The 22,460-nt window shown below is 41.8% G+C and overlaps 7 protein-coding genes across 7 annotated transcripts; all 7 read left to right on the top strand.

Moving 5' to 3' along the window:
- The first annotated feature begins 217 nt into the window (after window positions 1-217).
- On the top strand, window positions 218-2,997 carry LOC142962980 (protocadherin gamma-A8-like). The gene is made up of 2 exons (XM_076103670.1): window positions 218-925; window positions 2,213-2,997. The coding sequence occupies exons 1-2, from the start codon at window positions 550-552 to the stop codon at window positions 2,995-2,997; spliced, it is 1,161 nt and encodes a 386-aa protein (XP_075959785.1). The 5' UTR covers window positions 218-549.
- Window positions 2,998-3,821: 824 nt separating this feature from the next.
- Window positions 3,822-6,582, top strand: LOC142962979 (protocadherin gamma-A2-like). Its single transcript, XM_076103669.1, has 3 exons — window positions 3,822-4,398; window positions 5,686-6,438; window positions 6,550-6,582. The coding sequence occupies exons 1-3, from the start codon at window positions 4,000-4,002 to the stop codon at window positions 6,580-6,582; spliced, it is 1,185 nt and encodes a 394-aa protein (XP_075959784.1). The 5' UTR covers window positions 3,822-3,999.
- A 53-nt stretch (window positions 6,583-6,635) lies between these two features.
- On the top strand, window positions 6,636-10,378 carry LOC142962978 (protocadherin gamma-A7-like). The gene is made up of 3 exons (XM_076103668.1): window positions 6,636-7,711; window positions 8,999-9,774; window positions 10,364-10,378. Exons 1-3 carry the CDS (start codon window positions 7,348-7,350, stop codon window positions 10,376-10,378), a joined length of 1,155 nt encoding a protein of 384 aa, XP_075959783.1. The 5' UTR covers window positions 6,636-7,347.
- A 151-nt stretch (window positions 10,379-10,529) lies between these two features.
- Window positions 10,530-13,192, top strand: LOC142962977 (protocadherin beta-16-like). Its single transcript, XM_076103667.1, has 2 exons — window positions 10,530-12,947; window positions 13,133-13,192. Exons 1-2 carry the CDS (start codon window positions 10,530-10,532, stop codon window positions 13,190-13,192), a joined length of 2,478 nt encoding a protein of 825 aa, XP_075959782.1.
- Window positions 13,193-13,629: 437 nt separating this feature from the next.
- LOC142962976 (protocadherin gamma-A7-like) lies at window positions 13,630-16,080 on the top strand. Its single transcript, XM_076103666.1, has 2 exons — window positions 13,630-13,984; window positions 15,272-16,080. Exons 1-2 carry the CDS (start codon window positions 13,630-13,632, stop codon window positions 16,078-16,080), a joined length of 1,164 nt encoding a protein of 387 aa, XP_075959781.1.
- A 636-nt stretch (window positions 16,081-16,716) lies between these two features.
- LOC142962975 (protocadherin gamma-A4-like) lies at window positions 16,717-19,167 on the top strand. The gene has a single exon (XM_076103663.1). The coding sequence runs from the start codon at window positions 16,717-16,719 to the stop codon at window positions 19,165-19,167; it is 2,451 nt and encodes an 816-aa protein (XP_075959778.1).
- A 647-nt stretch (window positions 19,168-19,814) lies between these two features.
- On the top strand, window positions 19,815-22,396 carry LOC142962974 (protocadherin gamma-A7-like). The gene is made up of 3 exons (XM_076103662.1): window positions 19,815-20,169; window positions 21,457-22,232; window positions 22,340-22,396. Exons 1-3 carry the CDS (start codon window positions 19,815-19,817, stop codon window positions 22,394-22,396), a joined length of 1,188 nt encoding a protein of 395 aa, XP_075959777.1.
- The last annotated feature ends 64 nt before the right edge of the window (window positions 22,397-22,460 follow it).

The following is a 22,460-nucleotide window of genomic DNA, read 5'->3' as shown; positions in this document are numbered from 1 at the left end:
CCCTGTGCTTACATCATGATAGAATTGTAGTAGTTTTGCTTTTGTTCATTTGTATGATGCAATGCTGTTGTTGTTCAGATATTTGCATTTTTTATTGCGAATTACATAAGACCAGAATCATGCTGATATCCACGGTGATACTACTTTGTATATTAATACTTCTTTTGCTGAATAGCTAGGTTTAATATTTTTTTTAAAATGATTTTAATACGCACCAATCAGATGTATTTAACCTCTTAATATTTCCAGACCTGCGGTATTACTGATATTGGACTCTAAGCGACGCTGTTGGTCAATCCAACAATCTGTAAAACATTACCACACAGTCCCCTCCCTTACTACATTGGTTTATGAGAGAAAAATAGGCCGTGAGCATTATGTGGGCTGACATTCGAGGAAAGCAGACTTGCATTTCATATCTCTATTCAGACATCGAGTAAATTGAAAAGTCGACATCGTTTTCTTCACATTTACCATAAGTGTTTTTATTTTTTAAAATACGTCTTACGCTTGGATCGTTAAAGCTTTTTTTTATATATTTCTTTTGAAATGGCATGTGGAATGCCACCCTACTCCCGGTGCGTAAAGTGGCGCTTTGGCTGCGAAAACAATTGGATGCTTCTGTTGTTCTTTTTGTATCTCAACCATTTGGTCAGCGGACATATCCGATATTCAATCCCGGAGGAGATGAAGAAAGGCTCCCTAATCGGTAATGTAGCTCAGGACCTTGGTTTGGATCTACAAAGGCTCCGTTCTGGTCGGGCCCGTATCGTGACCGGAGACAGCATCCAGCACACCGAGCTGAAGACAGACAAAGGGATTTTAGTAGTGAAAGAGAGAATAGACCGAGAGCAGCTTTGTGGAGACGTAACCCCGTGTAGTTTCAGCTTCGAGGTGATTTTAGAAAATCCAATGGAGTTACATCAAATTACTGTTGAAATAACAGACATAAATGATCATTCTCCCACGTTCAAAAGAGACACCATCCATTTTGAAATAAGCGAAATAGCTAATACTGGTGGTCGTTTTCCTTTGACAAGTGCAGAAGACCCAGATGTGGGCATCAATGGACTCAGAGAATATTTTCTTACCGAGAATGAGAATTTTATTTTGAAACAAAACTCTAATGCAGATGGAAAGAAATACGCAGAGATGGTGCTTCAGAAACCATTAGACAGAGAGACGAACCCTAATCTGTCTCTAAAGCTAATAGCTGTAGACGGTGGAGCTCCGCAGAGATCTGGTACAGTAAATATAGATATCACTGTTCTTGATGCCAATGATAATGCGCCTCTATTCAATCAATCTGTGTACAAAGCTACAGTCATGGAAAACTCCCCTAGAGATACTTACGTTACAACTGTTAATGCGAGTGACGCAGATGTTGGGTCAAATAGTATTGTAACGTATTATTTTTCAGATCGTAACAGTGGTATCAACAATTTGTTTACAGTCGATGAAAAAACTGGTATAATTTCAATCACAGGTTTAATTGATTATGAAAAAGACAAAAAGTACGAACTTAGAATCGAGGCAAAAGATCAGGGAGGTTTGACAGATTCAAGTAAAGTCATAATTGAAGTAAATGATGTAAATGACAACGCCCCTACGATTAATGTGATGTCATTCACTAGTCATGTGTCAGAAGACTCTCCTGCTGGTACAACTATTGGCATTATAAACATAAAAGACCTCGATTCAGCTGATAACGGAAAAGTAAACTGTAAAATAGAACAAAATGCACCTTTCAAGATTACATCTAATTTAAGAAATTACTATACTTTGGTAACAGACACTGCATTAGATCGTGAAACTGTTTCTGAGTATAACATCACTGTTGTTGCGACAGATGCAGGAATGCCTCCTCTCTCAACTAAAAGAAGCTTTTATTTAAAGGTCTCTGATGTGAACGATAATGCTCCACTATTTTCAGAAAGTCTTTATAATGCGTTTATTGCAGAGAATAACTCTCCAGGGGTTTCCCTTCATACTGTTAGGGCTAAAGATCCTGATGAAAACCAAAACGCCCGTGTATCCTATATTCTGGAAGATGCTTATATCGGTGGGTCTCGACTTTCAGAATATATTTCTATGAATGCAGAAAGTGGAGTGTTACACGCGGTGCGCTCTTTTGATTATGAGCAAATCAAACAGCTGCTTTTCGTTGTCAAAGCGCAGGATGGAGGCTCCCCTCCACTCAGTAGCAATGTGACTGTGAAATTAATGATCCAAGACCAGAACGACAACCGTCCTCAGGTTCTGTACCCAGTCCAGACTGGTGGCTCTCTGGTGGCTGAAATGGTGCCTCGTTCAGCAGATGTGGGCTATCTGGTCACTAAAGTGGTGGCTGTTGATGTGGACTCTGGACAGAATGCCTGGCTCTCCTATAAACTGCAGAAAGCCACAGACAGGGCGCTGTTTGAAGTGGGCTTACAGAATGGAGAAATACGAACTATCCGCCAAGTCACTGATAAAGATGCTGTGAAACAAAGACTGACTGTTATAGTGGAGGACAACGGGCAGCCCTCTCGTTCAGCTACAGTCATTGTTAACGTGGCGGTGGCAGACAGCTTCCCTGAAGTGCTGTCTGAGTTCACTGACTTTACACAAGACAAGGAGTACAATGACAACCTGACTTTCTACTTAGTGTTGGCTTTGGCTGTAGTTTCCTTCCTCTTCATCACGTGTTTAGTGGTTATTATATCAGTGAAGATCTACAGATGGAGACAGTCTCGCGTCCTGTATCACTCCAATCTCCCTGTGATTCCATATTATCCACCACGTTACTCAGACACTTTGGGGACAGGGACTCTCCAACACGTCTACAACTACGAGGTGTGCAGGACGACTGACTCCAGAAAGAGTGACTGTAAGTTCGGCAGAGCCGGTAGTCAGAACGTGCTGATAATGGACCCCAGTTCTACTGGAACGATGCAGCGGATACAGAGTGAGAAGAGCATCCTGGATGAACCAGACTCTCCTCTAGAGGTGAGTTAAACAAGGCATATTTGTCTCCGTGCCTTTATTTCTCCTTCCGTGTGTAGTTACATTGATCCTGAACTCTTGCACGGTATACCCTTTACTTCAGAACCATGGACAGCATCTTACTTTGCACCACTTGATAGGAATACTATTCATGACTTCAAAAATAGTTTGTCCTTCATTCTCTGCCGGTCATATACTATTCAATTGTTTCACACACGCATTGCTTTGACTTATTGGCATGTTGAGTTAACGCAGTTTGATATCTTGTTAGTTTTTGAATGTGTTTGTGTGAATGATCTCAGCTGTCTCTTAATTTGTATTATTTCGTGATTGTTGAAAGCAGTTGTTTTCATCTGAGATCAATTTGTATACTGACAGGAAAACGTGCCCGTTTCACTGTTCATATCCAGCAGATATTTACCAAACACCTTGCATTATCTTTCCCTGTGCTTCCCCGAGTCATGATGAAGTTGTTGTTGTATTACGTTTTTATTAATGTGTGACGTTCATAGCAATGCTCTATACACACTTGTACATGATTTTAGAGTCATTTAGGAATGGATTCATACTAAAATTCATGGTAAAAAAATGCTTAGAGTATGATGTTCTTGATCTTTTGCAGAATATTGTGTTGATATTTATTCGTAGAATATTTTAATCATCCACAAATTAATTTAATCACCCACTTGATATTTTCAAGAATAATTATATGTTGCATGGTGGTACAGATTTTAGACTCTAAGCGACGCTGTTGGCCAATCCAACATAATCGGCAAAACATTACCACACAGTCTCCTCCCTTACTACATTGGTTTATGAGAGAAAAAGAGGCCGTGTGCATTATGTGAGCTGACATTTGAGGACAACAGACTCACGTTAATTGATATCTACATCAAGAGACGATTGGGAAGTCGACTTCATATTTCTTTAGATATGCGTTCAGTATTTTTTTTTTTTTCAGAATACGTCTTGTGCTTGGATCGTTGAAGCTTATTTTGATATTTTTGTTTTGCAATGGCATGTGGAATAGCGCCGTACTCCCGGTGCGTAAAATGGCGCTTTGGCTGCGAACACTATTGGAAGCTTCTGTTGTTCTTTTTGTATCTCAACCATTTGGTCAGCGGACATATCCGATATTCAATCCCGGAGGAGATGAAGAAAGGCTCTCTTATCGGTAATGTAGCTCAGGACCTTGGTTTGGATCTGAAAAGGCTCCGTTCTGGTCGGGCCCGTATCGTGACCGGAGACAGCATCCAGTACACTGCGCTGAAGACAGACAAAGGGATTTTAGTAGTGAAAGAGAGAATAGACCGAGAGCAGCTTTGCGGAGACGTAACGCCGTGTAGTTTCAGCTTTGAGGTGATCTTAGAAAACCCAATGGAGTTGCATCAAATTACTGTTGAAATAACAGACATAAATGATCATTCTCCCACGTTCAAAAGAGACACCATCCATTTTGAAATAAGCGAATCAGCTAATACTGGCGCTCGTTTTTCATTGACGAGTGCAGAAGACCCAGATGTGGGCGTCAATGGACTCAGAGAATATTTTCTTACCGAGAATGATAATTTTATTCTGAAACAAAACTCGAATGCAGATGGAAAGAAATACGCAGAATTGGTGCTTCAGAAACCATTAGACAGAGAGACGAACCCTAATCTGTCTCTAAAGCTAATAGCTGTAGACGGTGGAGCTCCGCAGAGATCTGGTACAGTAAATATAGATATCACTGTTCTTGATGCCAATGATAATGCGCCTCTATTCAATCAATCTGTGTACAAAGCTACAGTCATGGAAAACTCTCCTAGAGATACTTACGTTACAACTGTTAATGCGAGTGACGCAGATTTTGGGTCAAATAGTATTGTATCGTATTATTTTTCAGATCTTAACAGTGGTATCAACGATTTGTTTGTGATTGATGAAAAAACTGGTATAATTTCAATCACAGGTTTAATTGATTATGAAAAAGACAAAAAGTACGAACTTAGAATCGATGCAAAAGATCAGGGAGGTTTGACAGATTCAAGTAAAGTCATAATTGAAGTAACTGATGTAAATGACAACGCCCCTACGATTAATGTGATGTCATTCACTAGTCCTGTGTCAGAAGACTCTCCTGCTGGTACAACTATTGGCATTATAAATGTGAAAGACCTCGATTCAGCTGATAACGGAAAAGTAAACTGTAAAATAGAACAACATGCTCCTTTCAAAATTAAATCTAATTTAAGAAATTACTATACTTTGGTAACAGACACTGCATTAGATCGTGAAACTGTTTCTGAGTATAACATCACTGTTGTTGCGACAGATGCAGGAATGCCTCCTCTCTCAACTAAAAGAACATTTTATTTAAAGGTCTCTGATGTGAACGATAATGCTCCACTATTTTCAGAAAATCTTTACAATGCGTTTATTGCAGAGAATAACTCTCCAGGCGTCTCCCTTCATACTGTTAGGGCTAAAGATCCTGATGAAAACCAAAACGCCCGTGTATCTTATATTCTGGAAGATACTTATATCGGTGGGTCTCGACTTTCAGAATATATTTCTATAAATGCAGAAAGTGGAGTGTTACACGCGGTGCGCTCTTTTGATTATGAACAAATCAAACAGCTGCTTTTCGTTGTCAAAGCGCAGGATGGAGGCTCCCCTCCACTCAGTAGCAATGTGACTGTGAAAGTAATGATCCTGGACCAGAACGACAACCCTCCTCAGGTTCTGTACCCAGTCCAGACTGGAGGCTCTCTGGTGGCTGAAATGGTGCCTCGTTCAGCAGATGTGGGCTATCTGGTCACTAAAGTGGTGGCTGTTGATGTGGACTCTGGACAGAATGCCTGGCTCTCCTATAAACTGCAGAAAGCCACAGACAGGGCGCTGTTTGAAGTGGGCTTACAGAATGGAGAAATAAGAACTATCCGCCAAGTCACTGATAAAGATGCTGTGAAACAAAGACTGACTGTTATAGTGGAGGACAACGGGCAGCCCTCTCGTTCAGCTACAGTCATTGTTAACGTGGCGGTGGCGGACAGCTTCCCTGAAGTGCTGTCTGAGTTCACTGACTTTACACAAGACAAGGAGTACAATGACAACCTGACTTTCTACTTAGTGTTGGCTTTGGCTGTAGTTTCCTTCCTCTTCATCACGTGTTTAGTGGTTATTATATCAGTGAAGATCTACAGATGGAGACAGTCCCGTGTCCTGTGTCACTCCAATCTCCCTGTGATTCCATATTATCCACCACGTTACTCAGACACTTTGGGGACAGGGACTCTCCAACACGTGTACAACTACGAGGTGTGCAGGACAACTGACTCCAGAAAGAGTGACTGTAAGTTCGGCATAGCCGGTAGTCAGAACGTGCTGATAATGGACCCCAGTTCTACAGGAACGATGCATCGGATACAGAGTGAAAAGAGCATCCTGGATGAACCAGACTCTCCTCTAGAGGTGAGGATCGATACACAAAATCATTGCTTTCTTCAACATTGTTTCTCTGAAATTAACATAAATAGCAATAAGCAGTTATACCCGAAAACAAGTACACGCTTTTCTTTTCAGCACCACAAAACGGACAGCTACTCTTTAAGTTAGTGGATTTTTCTGTTTTAACTGTCCTCATGACTTCTAATCAGTTATGTCAAAAGTTTTGTACGTCTCCTATTATATTCCTCTCCTTCCTCCTCCTTCTACTTTTAATAGTAACAGTATTAATAGTATCTTTTTTTAAATAATTATTTATGAATGCTAATTGTCTGTGTTTCTCCACATATGCAAATATTAAGTGCCTTACACAATTAATTTACTGCTATCATTATTGTTATCCGTAATAATAATAATTCATTATTATTATTAGTAGTAGTAGTGGTAGTAGTAGTCATAGTAATAGTAATAATAGTCATTATAATAATAATAATAATAATAATAATAATAAATAAAATCGTGGTAATAATCATAGTTATGGTAATAATGATAATCATATTTTTTTTTTAATTTGCCAATATATTATAGGCATTAGTATTTATCTTTTTTTTCTTTTCCTTGGATACTTCCTTCATGATTTACTACCAATATGTTTGGTGTGCACGTTTTGGACTCTAAGTGACGCTGTCTAACAAGAATAGAATGTCCACCCATAAGCTCTCTGTTGCAAAACAGTGACGTTCTTTGTAAGATCACATTGAGGTGGCTTAGAGGGAACATCGGGAAACGTATATCTCGAAAAGAAACGGTGTTTTTGGGGATTCTAGCGGCTTTATTTCTCTTTTTTTTTAAAGCATCTCTGCAAGAGTGGATGTTATTGAATTGACTTCGAAGGTTCTCGGCTGTTTTTTTTCTTGGAACATTTCCATTTCTGAAATGGCGTATCAACAACCACTCTGCAAATGGCGTTTTCATTTCGGACATCCGCGGGTAATGGTTCTTATATTGTTGTACTTCTTTAATATCGTCGCAGGGCAGATCCGCTACTCTATACCAGAGGAGATGAAGAAGGGCTCTCTTATCGGTAATGTAGCACAGGACCTTGGTTTGGATCTGAAAAGGCTCCGTTCTGGCCGAGCCCGTATCGTGACCGGAGAAAATCTCCAGTACACTGAGCTGAAGACAGACAAAGGGATTCTAGTTGTGAATGAGAGAATAGACCGAGAGCAGCTTTGTGGAGACGTAACGCCGTGTAGTTTCAGCTTTGAAATCATTTTAGAAACTCCTATGGAGCTTCACCACATAACGATCGAAGTGTTAGATGTGAATGATCATCCTCCGGTATTCAAGAAGTCAGATATTATGTTAGACATTAGCGAGTCAGCTAACCTTGGGGCGCGATTTGTGCTGGACAGTGCAGAGGATCCTGATGTTGGTGTCAATGGCCTGCAGAATTATGTTTTATCTTCAAACGACAACTTCGTTTTAAAGCAGCATGTAAATCCGGACGGAAGTAAATATGCTGAGATGGTTCTTCAGAAGCAATTAGACAGAGAAAGGGTTCCCCATCTCTCGTTAAAGCTTATTGCAGTAGATGGTGGGAATCCACAGAGATCTGGCACCGTAAATATAAACATCAAGGTTTTAGATGTAAACGACAATGCGCCTGTTTTTAACCAATCAATGTATAAAGCTACTGTGATAGAAAACGCAGTAAAGGGCACTCATATCGTTACTGTTAATGCTACAGACGCAGATAGTGGATCGAATGGTTACATCACATATTCAATTTCAAACGTGAGAAGCAACATAGCTGATTTGTTGTCCATAGATCAGGTCTCTGGTCTCTTGTCTGTTTCGGGTCCAATTGATTTTGAAAAGGATAAAAAATATGAGCTTAGAATCGATGCAAAAGATGAGGGGGGTTTAACGGATTCAAGTAAAGTGATGATTGAAGTAACTGATGTAAATGACAACGCCCCTACGATTAGCGTTATGTCATTCACTAGTCCTGTGTCAGAAGACTCTCCTCCTGGTACAACTATTGGCATTATAAACGTAAAAGACCTTGATTCGGGAGAAAACGGACAAGTGATCTGTAGAATACAACAAAATGCACCTTTCAAGATTAAATCTAATTTAAGAAATTACTATACTTTGGTAACAGACACTGTATTAGATCGTGAAACGGTTTCAGAGTATAACATCACTGTTGTTGCGACAGATGCAGGAATGCCTCCTCTCTCAACTAAAAGAACCTTTTATTTAAAGATCTCTGATGTGAACGATAATGCTCCACTATTTTCAGAAAATGTTTACAATGCGTTTATTGCAGAGAATAACTCTCCAGGCGTTTCCCTTCATACTGTTAGGGCTAAAGATCCTGATGAAAACCAAAACGCCCGTGTATCTTATATTCTGGAGGATTCAAACTTTGACGGATCTCCAATCTCTCATTGTGTGTCAGTTAATGCAGAAAGTGGAGTGATTCATGCAGTGCGCTCATTTGATTATGAGCAAATCAAACAGCTAGTTTTCGTCGTCAAAGCGCAGGATGGAGGCTCCCCTCCACTCAGTAGCAACGTGACTGTGAAAGTAATGATCCAGGACCAGAACGACAACCCTCCTCAGGTTCTGTACCCAGTCCAGACTGGTGGCTCTCTGGTGGCTGAAATGGTGCCTCGTTCAGCAGATGTGGGCTATCTGGTCACTAAAGTGGTGGCTGTTGATGTGGACTCTGGACAGAATGCCTGGCTCTCCTATAAACTGCAGAAAGCCACAGACAGGGCGCTGTTTGAAGTGGGCTTACAGAATGGAGAAATAAGAACGATCCGCCAAGTCACTGATAAAGATGCTGTGAAACAAAGACTGACTGTTATAGTGGAGGACAACGGGCAGCCCTCTCGTTCAGCTACAGTCATTGTTAACGTGGCGGTGGCGGACAGCTTCCCTGAAGTGCTGTCTGAGTTCACTGACTTTACACAAGACAAGGAGTACAATGACAACCTGACTTTCTACTTAGTGTTGGCTTTGGCTGTAGTTTCCTTCCTCTTCATCACGTGTTTAGTGGTTATTATATCAGTGAAGATCTACAGATGGAGACAGTCTCGCGTCCTGTATCACTCCAATCTCCCTGTGATTCCGTATTATCCACCACGTTACTCAGACACTTTGGGGACAGGGACTCTCCAACACGTGTACAACTACGAGGTGTGCAGGACGACTGACTCCAGAAAGAGTGACTGTAAATTCGGCATAGCCGGTAGTCAGAACGTGCTGATAATGGACCCCAGTTCTACAGGAACGATGCAGCGGATACAGAGTGAGAAGAGCATCCTGGATGAACCAGACTCTCCTCTAGAGGTGAGGACAATTACTCAACGTGTTTACTCCAAAATATATTGCTTCTCTGAAATTAACTGAAATTGCAATAGCTTGTTACAGTTTAAAGGAACACAAGGTATTTTCAGGACCAAAGTGTGGACAGCTCCACTTTTTTTCTGAAAGTGCTTTCTCTCTTGTCAACTTTCCACTTCCCTCATTACTTCTAATCAGAAATACTACCATTTTTGAATGCAACTATTAACACTACCAATAATAATAATAATGATTATAAAAACATCAACAATTATAATACAATTGCATATTACATTGGAAATCATATTAGTAATAGTAGTATAAACACATTCTGTTCGGCAAGTTTTTCAATATTTGCAAATATGGAGTTACCTTCACAATTTATAACATGAAATGACTGTTATTTTCAAATTCATTAGCAATGATATTACTGGGATCAATATTTATCTTAAATTTTTGAATACGACATTTGAAGTGTCACTAATATTGTACACTTCACAAACATTACCTTGGATGGGCTCTGAGCGCCGCTGTTGATACATCACTGACTAACAGTCAAAGCAGTGCTGCGGTCCACCCCTTTCATTCCGTTCAGTGTTCCACTGCTTAGAGAGAAGACGGTCTGGCTCTTGATGGTTTACAATGTAGCATTTCTCGAGGACTTTCTCTGCTGAAGATACCTTTACCTTTTTTTATTGAGGATTTAAGTACATCAGTTTTGCATCGAAAGGGATTACTGTGTCTTTGCCTTTGGATTCATAATGGCTCGTATTTGGATAACCGATCTCAGAGGCCGAGGACAAGCACTGTTTGTCATTCTTTGTCTTTTTAAGCTGAGCTCAATCACTGGACAGGCTCGCTATTCCATACTGGAGGAGCAGGCAGAGGGGTCTATTGTTGGAAACATCGCTATAGATTTAGGTTTGGATGTTGCGAGGCTCATTTCAGGTAAAGCTCGTATTATTACAAAAGGAAGCCGACAGTACGTTGATTTAAACCGAGACAAAGGCACCCTTGTGATTAAAGAGCGAATCGACCGAGAAGAGCTGTGTGGAAAGACGACGCCCTGTAGCTTCAGTTTCGAGGTCATTATAGAAAATCCAATCCAGCTTTATCGGGTAACCGTGGAGGTGATAGACGTAAACGACAACAGTCCGTCCTTCCCAAAGGATGAAATCAGTTTGAAAATTGTTGAAAATGCTGCTGCGGGGACTCGGTTCTCACTGGAGAGCGCAGACGACCCCGATGTTGGAATTAATGATATTCAAAAGTACATCCTCAAACCTTCAGATCATTTCAAATTAGAAGTGCAGAGTCGGACTCATGGGGGAACGTTGATCGAAATGGTTTTACAAAACCCGTTAGACCGAGAGAAAGAAGAGACTCACACACTCGTGCTGATTGCTTCAGACGGAGGAGAACCACACAGATCAGGGACAGTACGTATTCATATCACTGTGCTAGATGCTAATGATAATGTGCCAGTTTGTAGTCAGCCTGTTTATAAAGCAGAAGTCAAGGAGAACTCTCCAGAAGGAACAGTTGTAACCACTGTGAGTGCGAATGACGCAGATAAAGGAGTCAATGGTGATGTAACATATTCCATTGCACATATCGCCAGAGAAGCGAAGCAGCTTTTTGAAGTAAATGTTAAAACTGGAGAGATTAAAGTTTCAGGTAAACTAGATTTTGAAAAATCCAAGACGTATCAATTAAACGTTAAGGCTAGTGATCATGGAGGATATTCAGATACATGCAACGTTATAATTCAAATAATTGATGAGAATGACAACGTCCCTACAATACAGCTGATGTCATTTTCTAACTCGATATCCGAGGATTCTCCTCCAGGTACAACTATAGCTGTTATTAACGTTGATGACGAAGACTCTGATGGTAACGGTGTTGTCAAGTGCTCCATTAGCTCTGACATGCCTTTCAAAATCGAGTCTTCATTAACAGGATATTATACTATCGTAACCGAAGACTTCTTAGACAGAGAAAGTATTCCTGAGTATAACATCACGATAACCGTCTCTGACCAAGGCTCCCCGCCTCTGACTAGCAGGAAACACATCAATGTAAAAGTGTCTGACGTAAATGACAGCTCTCCCAAATTTGACCAATCAGAATATAGTAAGACTGTACCAGAGAATAACTCTCCTGGGTTTTATGTGTTCACTCTCAGTGCTAGTGATGCAGACTGGGGCCAAAACGCTCGGGTTTCTTACTTCCTGGAGGAGAAGGAGATTAATGGGGCAGCTGTGTCTTCGATAGTGTCAGTAAATTCAGAAAGTGGTGTCATTCACGCAGTGAGGTCGTTTGATTATGAGCAAATCAAGTGGTTTGAATTTAATGTAACTGCTCGTGATGCTGGATCCCCTCCTCTGAGTTCGGTGGCTGCAGTTAGAATAATAGTCCAAGACAAGAATGACAACCCTCCTCAGGTTCTGTACCCAGTCCAGACTGGTGGCTCTATGGTGGCTGAAATGGTGCCTCGTTCAGCAGATGTGGGCTATCTGGTCACTAAAGTGGTGGCTGTTGATGTGGACTCTGGACAGAATGCCTGGCTCTCCTATAAACTGCAGAAAGCCACAGACAGGGCGCTGTTTGAAGTGGGCTTACAGAATGGAGAAATAAGAACGATCCGCCAAGTCACTGATAAAGATGCTGTGAAACAAAGACTGACTGTTATAGTGGAGGACAACGGGCAGCCCTCTCGTTCAGCTACAGTCATTGTTAACGTGGCGGTGGCGGACAGCTTCCCTGAAGTGCTGTCTGAGTTCACTGACTTTACACAAGACAAGGAGTACAATGACAACCTGACTTTCTACTTGGTGTTGGCTTTGGCTATAGTTTCCTTCCTCTTCATCACGTGTTTAGTGGTTATTATATCAGTGAAGATCTACAGGTGGAGACAGTCTCGCGTCCTGTGTCACTCCAATCTCCCTGTGATTCCGTATTATCCACCACGTTACTCAGACACTTTGGGGACAGGGACTCTCCAACACGTGTACAACTACGAGGTGTGCAGGACGACTGACTCCAGAAAGAGTGACTGTAAGTTCGGCATAGCCGGTAGTCAGAACGTGCTGATAATGGACCCCAGTTCTACAGGAACGATGCAGCGGATACAGAGTGAGAAGAGCATCCTGGATGAACCAGACTCTCCTTTAGAGGTGAGGAAAATTATTAAACGTGTTTACTCCGAAATATATTGCTTATCTAAGCTTAACTGAAATTACAATAGCTTGTTACAGTTTAAAGGATAACAAGGCTATTTTCAGGACCACAGGCTGGACAGCTCCTCTTCTTTCTGAAATTGCTTTCTGTCTTGACAACTGACTTCCCTCAAAACTTCTAGTTCGAAATACTGCCGTTTTTTGTGTACTTCTACTACTATTACCACTACTGCTATCACTAATAATCATAACAATTATGATAATGATAATGAAAACAATAATGATAATAATTAGCATGATTTATTACATGATGGTTGCTATTTTTAAAGTCATTAGCCATGATATTACATTGATCAATATATATCTCTAAGCTTTGAATATAACATTTGAAGTGTCACTAATATTATTTACTTCACAAACGTTACCGTGGATGGGCTCTGAGCGCCGCTGTTGATACATCACTGACTAACAGTCAAAGCAGTCCAGCGGTCCACCCCTTTCATTCCGTTCAGTGTTCCACTGCTTAGAGAGAAGACGGTCTGGCTCTTGATGGTTTAAGATGTAGTGTTTCTCGAGGACTTTCTCTGCTGAAGATACCTTTACCTTTTTTTTATTGAGGATTTAAGTACATCAGTTTTGCATCGAAAGGGATTACTGTGTCTTTGCCTTTGGATTCATGATGGGTCGCATGTGGATAACCGATCTCAGAGGCCGAGGACAAGCACTGTTTGTCATTCTTTGTCTTTTTAAGCTGAGCTCAGTCACTGGACAGGCTCGCTATTCCGTACCGGAGGAGCAGGCAGAGGGGTCTATTGTTGGAAACATCGCTAGAGATTTAGGTTTGGATGTTGCGAGGCTCATATCAGGTAAAGCTCGTATTATTACAAAAGGAAGCCGACAGTACGTTGATTTAAACCGAGACAAAGGCACCCTTGTGATTAAAGAGCGAATCGACCGAGAAGAGCTGTGTGGAAAGACGACGCCCTGTAGCTTCAGTTTCGAGGTCATTTTAGAAAATCCAATCCAGCTTTATCGGGTAACCGTGGAGGTGATAGACGTAAACGATAACAGTCCGTCCTTCCCAAAGGATGAAATCAATTTGAAAATTGTTGAAAGTGCTGCAGCGGGGACTCGCTTCTCACTGGAGAGTGCATACGATCCCGATGTTGGAATTAACGATATTCAAAAATACATCCTCAAACCCTCAGAGCATTTCAAATTGGAAGTACAGAGCCAGTCTGATGGATTGAAATTCATCGAAATGGTTTTACAAAACCCGTTAGACCGAGAGAAAGAAGAGACTCACACACTCGTTTTAATTGCTTCAGATGGAGGAGAACCACACAGATCAGGGACAGTACGTATTCATATCACTGTGCTAGATGCTAACGATAATATGCCAGTTTGTAGTCAGCCTGTTTATAAAGCAGAGGTCAAGGAGAACTCTCCAGAAGGAACAGATGTAACCACTGTGAGTGCAAATGACGCAGATAAAGGAATCAATGGTGATGTAACATTTTCATTAGCACATGTCACCAGAGAAGCGAAGCAGCTTTTTGAAGTAAATGTTAAAACTGGAGAGATTAAAGTTTCAGGTAAACTAGATTTTGAAAAATCGAAGACGTATCAATTAAACGTTAAGGCAAGTGATCAGGGAGGATTTTCCGATACATGCAAAGTTATAATTCAAATAATTGACGAGAATGACAACGTCCCTACAATACAGCTGATGTCATTTTCTAACTCGATATCCGAGGATTCTCCTCCAGGTACAACTATAGCTGTTATTAACGTTGATGACGTAGACTCTGATGGTAACGGTGTTGTCAAGTGCTCCATTAGCTCTGACATGCCTTTCAAAATCGAGTCTTCATTAACAGGATATTATACTATCGTAACTGAAGACTTCTTAGACAGAGAAAGTATTCCTGAGTATAACATCACGATAACAGTCTCTGACCAAGGCTCCCCGCCTCTGACTAGCAGGAAACACGTAAATGTAAAAGTGTCTGACGTAAATGACAACCCTCCCAAATTTGACCAATCAGAATATAGTAAGACTGTACCAGAGAATAACTCTCCTGTGTTTTCAGTGTTCACTCTCAGTGCTAGTGATGCGGACTGGGGCCAAAACGCTCGGGTTTCTTATTTCCTGGAGGAGAAAGAGATTAATGGGGCAGCTGTGTCTTCGTTAGTGTCAGTAAATTCAGAAAGTGGTGTCATTCACGCAGTGAGGTCATTTGATTATGAGCAAATCAAGTGGTTTGAATTTAACGTAACTGCTCGTGATGCTGGATCCCCTCCTCTGAGTTCGGTGGCTACAGTTAGAATAATAGTCCAAGACAATAATGACAACCCTCCTCAGGTTCTGTACCCAGTCCAGACTGGAGGCTCTCTGGTGGCTGAAATGGTGCCTCGTTCAGCAGATGTGGGCTATCTGGTCACTAAAGTGGTGGCTGTTGATGTGGACTCTGGACAGAATGCCTGGCTCTCCTATAAACTGCAGAAAGCCACAGACAGGGCGCTGTTTGAAGTGGGCTTACAGAATGGAGAAATAAGAACTATCCGCCAAGTCACTGATAAAGATGCTGTGAAACAAAGACTGACTGTTATAGTGGAGGACAACGGGCAGCCCTCTCGTTCAGCTACAGTCATTGTTAACGTGGCGGTGGCGGACAACTTCCCTGAAGTGCTGTCTGAGTTCACTGACTTTACACAAGACAAGGAGTACAATGACAACCTGACTTTCTACTTGGTGTTGGCTTTGGCTGTAGTTTCCTTCCTCTTCATCACGTGTTTAGTGGTTATTATATCAGTGAAGATCTACAGATGGAGACAGTCCCGTGTCATGTGTCACTCCAATCTCCCTGTGATTCCGTATTATCCACCACGTTACTCAGACACTCTGGGGACAGGGACTCTCCAACACGTGTACAACTACGAGGTGTGCAGGACGACTGACTCCAGAAAGAGTGACTGTAAATTCGGCAGAGCCGGTAGTCAGAACGTGCTGATAATGGACCCCAGTTCTACAGGAACGATGCAGCGGATACAGAGTGAGAAGAGCATCCTGGATGAACCAGACTCTCCTTTAGAGGTGAGGAAAATTATTCAACGTGTTTACGCCTAAATATATTGCTTATCTAAGCTTAACTGAAATTACAATAGCTTGTTACAGTTTAAAGGATAACAAGGCTATTTTCAGGTCCACAGGTTGGACAGCTCCTCTTCTTTCTGAAAGTGCTTTCTGTCTTGACAACTTTCCACTTCCCCCAAAACTTCTAGTTCGAAATACTACCGTTTTTTTGTGTACTACTACTACTATTACCACTACTGCTACCACTAATAATCATAATAAGTATGATAATGATAATAATACTATTTAGCATGGTGTATTGATGGTTGCTATTTTTAAAGTCATTAGCCATGATATTACATTGATCAATATGTATCTCTAAGCTTTGAATATAACATTTGAAGTGTCACTAATATTATTTACTTCACAAACGTTACCGTGGATGGGCTCTGAGCGCCGCTGTTGATACATCACTGACTAACAGTCAAAGCAGTGCAACGGTCCACCCCTTTCATTCCGTTCAGTGTTCCACTGCTTAGAGAGAAGACGGTCTGGCTCTTGATGGTTTAAGATGTAGTGTTTCTCGAGGACTTTCTCTGCTGAAGATACCTTTACCTTTTTTTATTGAGGATTTAAGTACATCAGTTTTGCATCGAAAGGGATTACTGTGTCTTTGCCTTTGGATTCATGATGGGTCGCATGTGGATAACCGATCTCAGAGGCCGAGGACAAGCACTGTTTATCATTCTTTGTCTTTTTAAGCTGAGCTCAGTCACTGGACAGGCTCGCTATTCCGTACTGGAGGAGCAGCCAGAGGGGTCTATTGTTGGAAACATCGCTATAGATTTAGGTTTGGATGTGGCGAGGCTCATATCAGGTAAAGCTCGTATTATTACAAAAGGAAGCCGACAGTACGTTGATTTAAACCGAGACAAAGGCACCCTTGTGATTAAAGAGCGAATCGACCGAGAAGAGCTGTGTGGAAAGACGACGCCCTGTAGCTTCAGATTCGAGGTCATTTTAGAAAATCCAATCCAGCTTTATCGGGTAACCGTGGAGGTGATAGACATAAACGATAACAGCCCGTCGTTCCCAAAGGATGAAATCAGTTTAAATATTGTTGAAAGTGTTGCAACGGGGACTCGCTTCTCACTAGAGAGTGCAGACGACCCCGATGTTGTAATTAACGACATCCAAAAATACATCCTAAAACCCTCAGATAATTTCAAATTGGAAGTACAGAGTCAGTCTGATGGATTGAAATTCATCGAAATGGTTTTACAAAACCCGTTAGACCGAGAGAAAGAAGAGACTCACACACTCGTGCTAATTGCTTCAGATGGAGGAGAACCACACAGATCAGGGACAGTACGTATTCATATCACTGTTCTAGATGCTAACGATAATGCTCCAGTGTGTAGTCAGCCTGTTTATAAAGCAGAAGTCAATGAGAACTCTCCAGAAGGAACAGTAGTAACCACTGTGAGTGCAAATGACGCAGATAAAGGAGTCAATGGTGATGTAACATTTTCATTAGCGCATGTCACCAGAGAAGCGAAGCAGCTTTTTGAAGTAAATGTTAAAACTGGAGAGATTAAAGTTTCAGGTAAAATAGATTTTGAAAAATCGAAGACTTATCAATTAAATGTTAAGGCTAGTGATCACGGAGGATATTCAGATACATGCAAAGTTATAATTCAAATAATTGACGAGAATGACAACGTCCCTACAATACAGCTGATGTCATTTTCTAACTCGATATCCGAGGATTCTCCTCCAGGTACAACTATAGCTGTTATTAACGTTGATGACGAAGACTCTGATGGTAACGGTGTTGTCAAGTGCTCCATTAGCTCTGACATGCCTTTCAAAATCGAGTCTTCATTAACAGGATATTATACTATCGTAACCGAAGACTTCTTAGACAGAGAAAGTATTCCTGAGTATAACATCACGATAACCGTCTCTGACCAAGGCTCCCCGCCTCTGACTAGCAGGAAACACATCAATGTAAAAGTGTCTGACGTAAATGACAACCCTCCCAAATTTGACCAATCAGAATATAGTAAGACTGTACCAGAGAATAACTCTCCTGGGTTTTCTGTGTTCACTCTCAGTGCTAGTGATGCAGACTGGGGCCAAAACGCTCGGGTTTCTTACTTCCTGGAGGAGAAGGAGATTAATGGGGCAGCTGTGTCTTCGTTAGTGTCAGTAAATTCAGAAAGTGGTGTCATTCACGCAGTGAGGTCATTTGATTATGAGCAAATCAAGTGGTTTGAATTTAACGTAACTGCTCGTGATGCTGGATCCCCTCCTCTGAGTTCGGTGGCTGCAATTAGAATAATAGTCCAAGACAAGAACGACAACCCTCCTCAGGTTCTGTACCCAGTCCAGACTGTTGGCTCTCTGGTGGCTGAAATGGTGCCTCGTTCAGCAGATGTGGGCTATCTGGTCACTAAAGTGGTGGCTGTTGATGTGGACTCTGGACAGAATGCCTGGCTCTCCTATAAACTGCAGAAAGCCACAGACAGGCCGCTGTTTGAAGTGGGCTTACAGAATGGAGAAATAAGAACTATCCGCCAAGTCACTGATAAAGATGCTGTGAAACAAAGACTGACTGTTATAGTGGAGGACAACGGGCAGCCCTCTCGTTCAGCTACAGTCATTGTTAACGTGGCGGTGGCGGACAGCTTCCCTGAAGTGCTGTCTGAGTTCACTGACTTTACACAAGACAAGGAGTACAATGACAACCTGACTTTCTACTTAGTGTTGGCTTTGGCTGTAGTTTCCTTCCTCTTCATCACGTGTTTAGTGGTTATTATATCAGTGAAGATCTACAGATGGAGACAGTCTCGAGTCCTGTGTCACTCCAATCTCCCTGTGATTCCGTATTATCCACCACGTTACTCAGACACTTTGGGGACAGGGACTCTCCAGCACGTGTACAACTACGAGGTGTGCAGGACGACTGACTCCAGAAAGAGTGACTGTAAGTTCGGCAGAGCCAGTAGTCAGAATGTGCTGATAATGGACCCCAGTTCTACAGGGACGATGCAGCGGATACAGAGTGAGAAGAGCATCCTGGATGAACCAGACTCTCCTTTAGAGGTGAGGAAAATTATTCAACGTGTTTACTCCTAAATATATTGCTTATCTAAGCTTAACTGAAATTACAATAGCTTGTTACAGTTTAAAGGATAACAAGGCTATTTTCAGGACCACAAGTTGGACAGCTCCTCTTTTTTCTGAAAGTGCTTTCTGTCTTGACAACTGACTTCCCTCAAAACTTCTAGTTCGAAATAGTTCCGTTTTTTGTGTACTTCTACTACTATTACCACTACTGCTATCACTAATAATCATAACAATTATGATAATGATAATGAAAACAATAATGATAATAATTAGCATGATTTATTACATGATGGTTATTATCTTTAAAGTAATTAGCCATGACATTACATTGATCAATATGTATCTCTAAGCTTTGAATATAACATTTGAAGTGTCACTAATATTGTACACTTCACAAACGTTACCGTGGATGGGCTCTGAGCGCCGCTGTTGATACATCACTGACTAACAGTCAAAGCAGTGCAGCGGTCCACCCCTTTCATTCCGTTCAGTGTTCCACTGCTTAGAGAGAAAACGGTCTGGCTCCTGATGGTTTAATATGTAGTATTTCTCATGGACTTTCTCTGCTGAAGATATCTTTACCTTTTTTATTGAGGATTTAAGTACATCAGTTTTGCATCGAAAGGGATTACTGTGTCTGTGCCTTTGGATTCATGATGGGTCGCATGTGGATAACCGATCTCAGAGGCCGAGGACAAGCACTGTTCGTCATTCTTTGTCTTTTTAAGCTGAGCTCAGTCACTGGACAGGCTCGCTATTCCGTACCGGAGGAGCAGCCAGAGGGGTCTATTGTTGGAAACATCGCTATAGATTTAGGTTTGGATGTGGCGAGGCTCATATCAGGTAAAGCTCGTATTATTACAAAAGGAAGCCGACAGTACGTTGATTTAAACCGAGACAAAGGCACCCTTGTGATTAAAGAGCGAATCGACCGAGAACAGCTGTGTCGAAAGACGACGCCCTGTATCTTCAGTTTCGAGGTAATTTTAGAAAATCCAATCCAGCTTTATCGGGTAACCGTGGAGGTGATAGACGGAAACGATAACAGTCCGTCGTTCCCAAAAGATGAAATTAGTTTGAAAATTGTTGAAAATGCTGCAGCGGGGACTCGCTTTTCTCTGATGACTGCAGATGATCCCGATGTTGGAATTAATGATATTCAGAAATACATCCTGAAACCTTCAGATCATTTCAAATTGGAAGTACAGAGTCGGACTCATGGAGGAACGTTGATCGAAATGGTTTTACAAAACCCGTTAGACCGAGAGAAAGAAGAGACTCACACACTCGTGCTGATTGCTTCAGATGGAGGAGAACCACACAGATCAGGGACAGTACGTATTCATATCACTGTGCTAGATGCTAATGATAATGCTCCAGTGTGTAGTCAGCCTGTTTATAAAGCAGAAGTCAAGGAGAACTCTCCAGAAGGAACAGTAGTAACCACTGTGAGTGCAAATGATGCAGATAAAGGAGTCAATGGTGATGTAACATTTTCATTAGCGCATGTCAACAGAGAAGCGAAGCAGCTTTTTGAAGTAAATGTTAAAACTGGAGAGATTAAAGTTTCAGGTAAACTAGATTTTGAAGAATATAAGACGTATCAATTAAACGTTCAGGCTATTGATCACGGAGGATATTCAGATACGTGTAACGTTATAATTCAAATAATTGACGAGAATGACAACGTCCCTTCAATACAGCTGATGTCATTTTCTAACTCGATATCCGAGGATTCTCCTCCAGGTACAACTATAGCTGTTATTAACGTTGATGACGTAGACTCTGATGGTAACGGTGTTGTCAAGTGCTCCATTAGCTCTGACATGCCTTTCAAAATCGAGTCTTCATTAACAGGATATTATACTATCGTAACCGAAGACTTCTTAGACAGAGAAAGTATTCCTGAGTATAACATCACGATAACCGTCTCTGACCAAGGCTCCCCGCCTCTGACTAGCAGGAAACACATCAATGTAAAAGTGTCTGACGTAAATGACAACCCTCCCAAATTTGACCAATCAGAATATAGTAAGACTGTACCAGAGAATAACTCTCCTGGGTTTTCTGTGTTCACTCTCAGTGCTAGTGATGCAGACTGGGGCCAAAACGCTCGGGTTTCTTACTTCCTGGAGGAGAAGGAGATTAATGGGGCAGCTGTGTCTTCGTTAGTGTCAGTAAATTCAGAAAGTGGTGTCATTCACGCAGTGAGGTCATTTGATTATGAGCAAATCAAGTGGTTTGAATTTAACGTAACTGCTCGTGATGCTGGATCCCCTCCTCTGAGTTCGGTGGCTGCAGTTAGAATAATAGTCCAAGACAAGAACGACAACCCTCCTCAGGTTCTGTACCCAGTCCAGACTGGTGGCTCTCTGGTGGCTGAAATGGTGCCTCGTTCAGCAGATGTGGGCTATCTGGTCACTAAAGTGGTGGCTGTTGATGTGGACTCTGGACAGAATGCCTGGCTCTCCTATAAACTGCAGAAAGCCACAGACAGGGCGCTGTTTGAAGTGGGCTTACAGAATGGAGAAATAAGAACTATCCGCCAAGTCACTGATAAAGATGCTGTGAAACAAAGACTGACTGTTATAGTGGAGGACAACGGGCAGCCCTCTCGTTCAGCTACAGTCATTGTTAACGTGGCGGTGGCGGACAGCTTCCCTGAAGTGCTGTCTGAGTTCACTGACTTTACACAAGACAAGGAGTACAATGACAACCTGACTTTCTACTTAGTGTTGGCTTTGGCTGTAGTTTCCTTCCTCTTCATCACGTGTTTAGTGGTTATTATATCAGTGAAGATCTACAGATGGAGACAGTCTCGCGTCCTGTGTCACTCCAATCTCCCTGTGATTCCGTATTATCCACCACGTTACTCAGACACTTTGGGGACAGGGACTCTCCAACACGTGTACAACTACGAGGTGTGCAGGACGACTGACTCCAGAAAGAGTGACTGTAAGTTCGGCATAGCCGGAAGTCAGAACGTGCTGATAATGGACCCCAGTTCTACAGGGACGATGCAGCGGATACAGAGTGAGAAGAGCATCCTGGATGAACCAGACTCTCCTTTAGAGGTGGGTTATTTGATCCGTCATTCTTTACACACATCGCCATGCTATAAGTGATTTTTTTTGACGACAGATATTTATTGGCTTCATGACTTGTCTCACTGCCTGCTCAGAGGGCATCTTCAGCACCAATTGTGATGGACAGCTCCTCTGTGTTGTTACTCATTTGAGAAAGAGTCAGTGAGGGAAATGCACACTCTAAAAAGCCTCTGCTGACATGTTACCAACTTTTAA

Source organism: Anarhichas minor, unplaced genomic scaffold, assembly GCF_050575085.1.
Source record: "Anarhichas minor isolate MPS153535 unplaced genomic scaffold, ASM5057508v1 ptg000028l, whole genome shotgun sequence".
In the NCBI taxonomy this organism is placed as follows: Eukaryota; Metazoa; Chordata; class Actinopteri; order Perciformes; family Anarhichadidae; genus Anarhichas; species Anarhichas minor.
Note: the sequence above shows the minus strand (reverse complement) of the source record. Positions and strands in the feature narration are given on the sequence as shown.